Source organism: Bos indicus x Bos taurus, chromosome 7, assembly GCF_003369695.1.
Source record: "Bos indicus x Bos taurus breed Angus x Brahman F1 hybrid chromosome 7, Bos_hybrid_MaternalHap_v2.0, whole genome shotgun sequence".
In the NCBI taxonomy this organism is placed as follows: domain Eukaryota; kingdom Metazoa; phylum Chordata; class Mammalia; order Artiodactyla; family Bovidae; genus Bos; species Bos indicus x Bos taurus.
The window spans coordinates 60,062,335-60,070,074 of record NC_040082.1 but is presented as its reverse complement, the minus strand read 5'-3'; the positions used below and the strand labels follow the sequence as shown (position 1 = coordinate 60,070,074).

The following is a 7,740-nucleotide window of genomic DNA, read 5'->3' as shown; positions in this document are numbered from 1 at the left end:
AGAGGGATGGGGAGGAGCAAGTTAATGAAACCTGGAGATAGACAGGGTTACTGAAAGGATCCTTTAGGTCTAGAGATGAAGAGAGCCCACAGTGACCTTGAAACTCCTGGGAGGGACATGGGAGAATAAATATCCCAGCCTCACCCCCCTCCACTCCCTTCTCTCACTGCGGCTTCCCATTGTCTGAATGTGACCAGAAGTCAGAGGGCAAGGGTGCCTGTTGATGCCATCCTAGGACAGAGGAGAGGTGGAGGGTAGGTCTGAGCATCCAATGGAGGACACCTGGAAGATCCCTTAAATTTACCTTATTTTATAATAAGTAAATATGACCTTATAATAAGTTTACATTTTTTATTTTTTTAAGGATTTTTTCATTTATTTATTATTATTTTGGCTGTGCTGGGTCCTTGTTGCTGCATACACGCTTTGTCTGGTTGCAGAGAGCAGGGGCTATTCTTAGTTGCAGTGCATGGGCTTCTCATTGCGGTGGCTTCTCTTGTTGCAGAGCACAGGCTCTAGGCATGGCCTTCAGTAGTTGTGGCACACATGCTCAATAGTTGTGGCTCACGGGCTCTGGAGCACAGGCTCAGTAGTTGTGGAGTACAGGCTTAGCTGCTCTGAAGCATGTGGAATCTTCCCACACCAGGGATCAAACTCACATCCCCGACGTTGGCAGATGGATTCTTAACCACTGGGCTACCAGGGAAGCCCCTGACCTGGCATTTAGAGTTTGCAGAAAACCTATACAGCCATACTACTCATAACTACCCTGTGAGGTATATAGGGCAATGATTATAATCCCATTTCATAGATGAGGACACTGAGGCTCAGAGAGGTAAAACAACTTGCCCAAGGTCACAGGATTCATCTTGAAATGTCAAGTCCAAGGACCTTCTCTGAGAGGGCAGAAATCTTTTTATTATAGCATGTTGAGCCACAAAGAATTCAGGTTTATCTATCCAGTTTTACCATTTTGTATGGTGTTCTGTGGTAAGTATTTTTGTAAAATAAAGAAAAAAAAAACAATAATAAACCAAGGACAATCAATGCTTATTAAACTCTAAAATATTATTTTCTACTAGGCTAAGTAAGGATTGTTCCTTAATTACAAATTGATTATATTACTGCAGCTTTCCCTTTCTGCAGCCAAAATATCCTTTTTCTTCCCTAAATGCCCTTTTTCCTGTGTCCTGTAAAGTGAGATAAAAATATAAGGATCCAGCATCTATAGCACCTTTTGATGGTGGTGTTTCTGGCTGTTAGAAATCTTTCACTAAAAACTAATATGTCTATTTCAGAATAGCTAATTTAAATTTATGGTTAAACTACAAGTTCTACATTCCACAAATGGAAAATTAATGTTGAAACTAGTTTTTAATGCTTTATATACATTTATCCCTTCAAGACTCAGTCCCAACGCATATGCAGTTTTTAACGTGATTCACATCTCTGGTTTCATTTGCTACCTTTCTCCATATCTCCATTAGGTCTTTGCAGTAAGTTTTTTACATGTGACTTCTAAAGTTTTATATTACTAAGCTCTGGAAAATATGAATTTTTATGTTGGTTTGGAAAATTCATGAATTGAAACTTTATTAACTTAAAGTTTAATTCAGAATGATTTGTTGGCTTGCTTCAAATATTAATCACTACAAAAAGAAAAATCACTGGACTATGGAAGGAAGAAATGATAATTAAACTGGACCTGGAGGCTCATAAAAATGAGGGCATTAGTGGTATCAAACTTTTTACTTAAAAAACAAACAAACAGAAAACCCTCCAAATTCATTAAGCAGCCTTCTTCGGTCAAGTATAAATATCATCTCCCACATCTCAGCTGTATGTACTCTCTTTAGACACTAACATACATATCTATATATTTGAAATATCTAAAGTACTGAACAGAGAAGGCAATGGCACCCCACTCCAGTACTTTTGCCTGGAAAATCCCATGGACAGAGGAGCCTGGTAGGCTGCAGTCCATGGGGTCACTAGAGTCAGACACGACTGAGTGACTTGACTTTCACTTTTCACTTTCATGCATTGGAGAAGGAAATGGCAACCCACTCCAGTATTCTTGTCTGGAGAATCCCAGGGACAAGGGAGCCTGGTGGGCTGCCGTCTATGGGGTCGCGCAGAGTCAGACACGACTGAAGCGACTTAGTAGCAGCAGCAGCAGGCCTCCAGCTGCTGAAGAAAGAAATCCTTTCAGAGTCTCAGGGTTGGCCAGGGGCTCAGGAAAGGTGACTGGGGCCTCAGAAGACATCCGAGCGGAGCGGGAGAGGCTTTTCCAGGCCACTGATGAGGAGCTCAGGCTCTTGGGACAGTACAGAGGAACCGGGCATCACCGAGGTCTCTGTGCTACCCATGGTAACCTCCCTTTCCTCCTGCCGAAGGTGCTGGAGAATTTCCTGTGACAAGGAGAAGCTGCTTCCCTCTGCAGGTTCTGGAATGAGGAGGGGAATGTGTAGGGGGGTGAAGGCCTCACACACACCCACTCCAGCACACCCAGAGGACTTGCTGGGGGTCTCCTCCAACCCTCCTTCTGCCACCTCCTCCCCACCCCTAGCCATTGGGACTGGAGTTTCATGAAATCCTAGAGCCAGCAGTGGTTTTAGAGACAAGAGAATTCTACCCTCCTACTTTTAGAGATGATACATTAGAGATGAAAGGGACAGAGACCTGCCTAAGGTCACAGAGCAAGGGAGTGACACTGCTGAGGCTGCAGTCCTGGTGTCTTGGTGGGTGGCTGGGGGCTATCTGCTTCCTCTGGCACTCTAGATGAAGGAAGAGACCCCTGGAGCCACCTCTTCATGCTCCACCCAGGACCCATAGCCAAAGACCTCAGAAAGCCATTGGGTGTCCCATGGTGGGGAGAGAGGACCTTCTTCAAGGGAGACAGGGGCAGGGCTTGAATGCCCTGACCACTCAGGAAGGCTGAGGACTGTCCTATCTCCTGCTGACTCCCTGGGAGGCCCTTGAGGCCCCCAACCCTTCCTGTCCTTCAGCTTGTCACCCCCTTACCCTGGTAGACAATGAGGCGGCAGTTGTTCTGAGACTCAGGGGCATTTGCCAGGATGTCTTCAAGTGTCCGGCAGAAGAGTTTGGCTTGTTCCAGCCGATCTTCCCGGCTAAAGCCAGCTCGGCCATCCTGTGACATGGCAAACAGGGTCTGCAAGGGGGTGGCATATTCCAGGACACAGACGCCTGCCTGGAGGAGGTAAAAGGAAGATAAGACTCAGCCAGAGGCCAGGAAGACAGACTCTGGACTCCACTGCTCAATCTGTAGGGGTGGAGTCTGGGAGGTGGCCACCGGATGGGGTCGATGACCTTTGCCTGTGAACCCCACTCCTAAAATCACAGCCAGGGACTGCATTAAATTTACCCTTCCCAGATCCTTCGTCTAGGCTGTCAACTACTTCAGCTGGATGTCAAGTCCGGGGACTGGACTGTGGGTTCAACTCTGCTTGGGTTCCCCACAGCCTACATGAAATCCTTCAGACATTCTCTCGATCTTCATCTGGACAGCTTTATGTTCCAGAGCATGGTATACTCAGGGTGAAATCGTCCACTTCCACCCTGGTTCTCTGAGCCTCAGTGTCCTCTTCTACAAAGCAGGGGTCATAACAGTCCCTACACCACAGAGTGGTGGTGAGGATTCCATGAGGTGGTCAGATGAAGCACCTGGAAGAGCATCTGGCTTGTAATAAGTGCTCAATAAATGTTACTAGGAATTCCATGGTGGTCCAGTGGTGAGGACTCCATGCTAGGGTTCAATCCTTGGTCAGAAAACTAATATCTCGCAAGCCTCACAATACGGTCATAAATAAATAAATAAATAAATAAATAAATGTTACTTAATCATCATCACTCAGAACCTAATTTTGCCCAGCCCTGGGACCGATCAGAGAAACTGAGGCACAGAGAAGGGCAGTGAATTTTCATCACGGCTTGGCCAGGGCTCGGAGTTCTGAGTCTCTAGGCCTGACCCCTTCCCAGTGCCACCTGCTTCCCTGCACACGCACCCGCTGCCCATTTTCCAGAAGCTCATAGATGCTGTTGGTGTAAACCCGGCCCTTGATGCCAGCACGGTCGGCACTCTGCTGGGGCAGCTCATGTAGGAAGCGAATGTTGGGGTCAGCCACGTTCAGGTCGTCAGGCACCCCACAGTCCAATGGGAAGATGATGTGCAGCCGGTGGCTCCCTGCACCCTGTAGCGTGTTGTTGTGGAACTGATTGTAAATTTGGATCCGGGCCGGGAGCCCTAGGGTGGAGAGGTCCAAGAAGTCATTTCCACCAACTCTGTCTCCCAACAAACTCAGGACAGAGATGCAGGCCCTTGCTGCCCTCACTGTGTGGGTGCAAGAGCCCTGGGGGGCCAGCCCACAGGCATTGCCTGGGGGGTCAGGAGAGGCAGAGCATTAGGCAATAATGTTTCACCTACTCCCACCACCCCTTTCTCCCCCTCACTTGACCTTTGTCCAGATTTCTGTTAGCCCCATTCTTTCCCACTACAGCTTTCAGAGCTCTGAAAGGCAGGCAGATCCCTGGGAGTTGCCATGCCCAGCAACCCCAGGTGCACTGAACTAGACCTCTAGCTGAAGCCCTGCTGTCTAGCAAAGGCAGCCATGAGATGGGGGAGAACCACAGCCCTGGCCAGCAAGTTAGAAGAATGAGATGCGATTTGTAAGTTTCCAGTGGGGTAGTCAAGGGTCCAGGGTCTGGACAGGCCTGTGTTCGAATCCTGCTTCCTCCTATAGCTAAGGTGTGTGACTTTGGACAAGTCACTTTATCTCTCAGAACATCTCTGATGTTCTTAACTCTAAAACAAGGGTGATGATTATCCTGTCCTCACAGAAGTGAAAGTGAAAGTCGCTCAGTCGTGTCCTATTCTTTGCCACCCCATGGACTATAGAGTCCATGGAATTCTGTAGGCCAGAATACTGGAGTGGGTAGCCTTTCCCTTCTCCAGGGGATGTGAATTAAAAGAGAAACTGTAAATGAAGGGCATACAGCTTGCAGAAAATATTTATTGAAAGAATTCATGGGTGACTTGGGACAAGTCCCTTAATGGATCTAAGCCCTGAATTTCTTCCTGCAAACCAGGCATAATAGTAATAGCCTTCAAGCCTATAAGATCGCTTTTGGAATCATATGGTTTGTTAGACTGAAAATGCTTTGAAGGAAGCTCAAATCTGTGTTCCGTGATGACCTCGACGGGTAGAATGGGGGTGGCGTGGGAGGGAGGCCCAAGAGGGAGGGGATATATGTATACACATAGCTGATTTAATTCATTGTACAGCAGACACTAACAACATTGTAAAGCAACTATACTCCCAACAGCAATAAATAAATAAAGTTTTGGAAAAATAAATAGCAACTGAGAACTCTTGGGAAAAAAAAAGAAAATGCTTTGAAAAATATAGTGACTTCTGGAAACAAGGTTGCGTATCTTACTGTCTGTCTTGTAGATCTAGAAATGGGGGCATAGAGGACGGCCCACCTGGCAGGATCAGCCTCAGGTATCCAATATAATATGACCAGGCCAGCCCATGAGCCACATTGAAGTTCCTTTTTTCACAGATTGCAGAGACCTCTGCTGGGGCCAGGCCCTGTGGACAGCAGGGTGGGGCCTGAGGACCTCCAGGAAGGATAACGAGAGCGCTCCTCCCCCAAGATTTCCCAACCTCCTGCCAATTGGCTCCCTTCTCTGCCATTGCTGAACCCAGACCATTCTAGGCTCTAGTCCAAGGGTCAGCTTCTAAACTGATCCCATTCCCAGTACTGAGCTCAGAGCAGGTCACAATAGCCGCACCTCCACCCAACCAGATCCTCCACCTCCCTGTATGTGATACCTGGAGTCCCAGGAGGATGTTAAGTGCCTGTGAGAGGCCCAGGAGAGCAAGCATCCAAGTGAAGGGCAGGTCAGCCATGTTTGGGAGGGAGCAGTAGAAATAGCAGGACAGCAGCAGCAGGGCCCCGCAGCGCATGGAGGAGCACAGGCAGGCCCGCACAGCCCTCCAGTAGCTGCCGTGGTACCTGCAGGTGACATGCAAGTTCCAGACTCCAGCCCAGCTCAACCAGAGAGGGGCAGGAGGTACTTCAGGGAGTCACCTGGAGTGGACGTGGCACAGCTCCTCGGCCAGACTGCAGATTCCCTTGATCAGCAGTCCCATCTGCTGGGAGGCCAGGTGGAGCACCAACCACTTGAGAGTGTAGTCTGGTGGCTCCCCCAGGCCCCAAAGGGCCACCAGACAGGCACTTAGCAGGACCAAGGCTGCCTTTTGGGCCCTAAGACCCCTGGGCTGTGGGATGGATGGATGCAGGCTGGAGTGAGGCATCTGTGGGTACCAAGAAATCCATGGTTGTTCTCCCCTCACTCTCCTACAGTTCCAGGACTGAGGCCCTGAGTGGGCATATCCCCCAGCTCTCCAGTTCCCTGGTGCCCAGCCATACCCAGAAAATGCTCCTGGAGACACCTCTAGGGGACAGGTTGGGCATACAGCATCCCAGAGCTCCAACCCAAAAAGATTTGTTGCAAACAGAGTAGGTGGAGAAAGAAATGCATGCACACATGAGTTGGAGCAAACTCGGGGAAACAGTGAAGGACAAGGAAGCCTGGCGTGCCGTAGTCCATGGGGATGCAAAAAATCGGACATGACTTAGCAACTGAACAACACATACACACCTCACCCAACCCCAGTGAGACCACAAGTGTGGTGAAGAAAGAAGACAGCGACTACCCCAGACCCAGACCTGAAAGTGTCCTGTGAGGTACCACTCAGCAAGGGACCAGGGCTTCCCTCTCCCCACAGTCCACCCCAGGGAGGACCTTAGGCAGCAAAGCTGTAAACCACAGTCCAGAGGGTGGAGGCACCCACCTCTGCCACCTCTGTAGGGTCCTCAGCCTTAGAGCTCTGGCTGGCCGGCTCCTGATCTTACCTTCTACCTCTCAGACTGCAGGTTGTTTCTGGAAGATCACAGGAAGAGAAGGCCCAGCACAGGGGCTCCCAGCAACCAAGGGTGGCCTCTCAGGGTAGAGCCTGAAAAATGAAAGGTTAAAAACAACTGCTGCTTTCTCCACAGCACTCCAGCGCTGGCATCTCACCAGACCACAGCCTCACTGTGCTTGCTGAGGAGGTTATTTCCTGCCTCCCAGGGCATTCTGGTCAGCCACGCCTGCCTTGGGGTGAGGGAGAAAGCATGAGAAGGCCCCTGTTCCATTGTCCACCCCTCAAATCGAGGGTGTTCAGAAACCCTCTCACACTCTTCACAGCCACAGCCCTGAACACCAGCTGTCCCTCAAGCCCCCCAGTCAAACACACTCTACCAACACCCTCGTGAGACTCACACACCCAGCCAAGCATACACACTGCACCATGCTGCCCTGCCTGGTGGTTTTATTCTGATTTGCAAATGCAGATCCTCTTTTTTTGAAGACTGTGACATCAGACTAGAGGCGGGGAAAATGAAGAGTTATTTCCTGTAACAAGAGCCTTCTAGTAAAAACACTTAGTGGGAGCCAAAGGGCTGCTGAAGTGTGGGGTTTTGGCTCTCTATAGGAAGTATTATAGCAACACCTGTGACTTCCCAGAGAGAACCTGGTGCTTCCAGCTAAAAAGGCAGTTGAGTGGATAATGATAGTAATAACGATAGTAATAACGATAATAATAATGATAATGCTGCTAAGTCGCTTCAGTCGTGTCCAACTCTGTGTGACTCCGTAGACGGCAGCCCACC

At 49.2% G+C, this 7,740-nt stretch overlaps 1 protein-coding gene across 4 annotated transcripts; it reads right to left on the bottom strand.

Moving 5' to 3' along the window:
- Positions 1–897: 897 nt before the first annotated feature.
- On the bottom strand, positions 898–7,458 carry TMEM173 (transmembrane protein 173). 4 transcript variants are annotated; one of them, XM_027546308.1, is made up of 8 exons: positions 7,356–7,458; positions 6,943–7,043; positions 6,115–6,341; positions 5,856–6,039; positions 5,504–5,612; positions 4,026–4,264; positions 3,025–3,211; positions 898–2,446 (listed from the first exon to the last, which is right to left on the bottom strand). In XM_027546308.1, exons 3-8 carry the CDS (start codon positions 6,339–6,341, stop codon positions 2,256–2,258), a joined length of 1,137 nt encoding a protein of 378 aa, XP_027402109.1. In that variant the 5' UTR covers positions 6,943–7,043; positions 7,356–7,458; the 3' UTR covers positions 898–2,255. The 4 variants fall into 4 exon arrangements, with proteins under 4 accessions (XP_027402109.1, XP_027402110.1, XP_027402111.1 ...); XM_027546309.1 differs by having other exon boundaries at positions 7,352–7,429; XM_027546310.1 differs by having other exon boundaries at positions 6,115–6,305; positions 6,943–7,416.
- Positions 7,459–7,740: the final 282 nt, after the last annotated feature.

Bases quoted from the DNA above. Each gene is read 5' to 3' on its own strand.
- TMEM173 (XM_027546308.1), bottom strand. From the start codon at position 6,341: ATGCCTCACTCCAGCCTGCATCCATCCATCCCACAGCCCAGGGGTCTT. The intron at 5,613-5,855 runs GTATCACATACA...TGCTGTCCACAG, and splicing joins ACATCCTCCTGGGACTCCAG to GGCCTGGCCCCAGCAGAGGT. The intron at 2,447-3,024 runs GTAAGGGGGTGA...TCCTCATTCCAG, and splicing joins CCGCCTCATTGTCTACCAGG to AACCTGCAGAGGGAAGCAGC.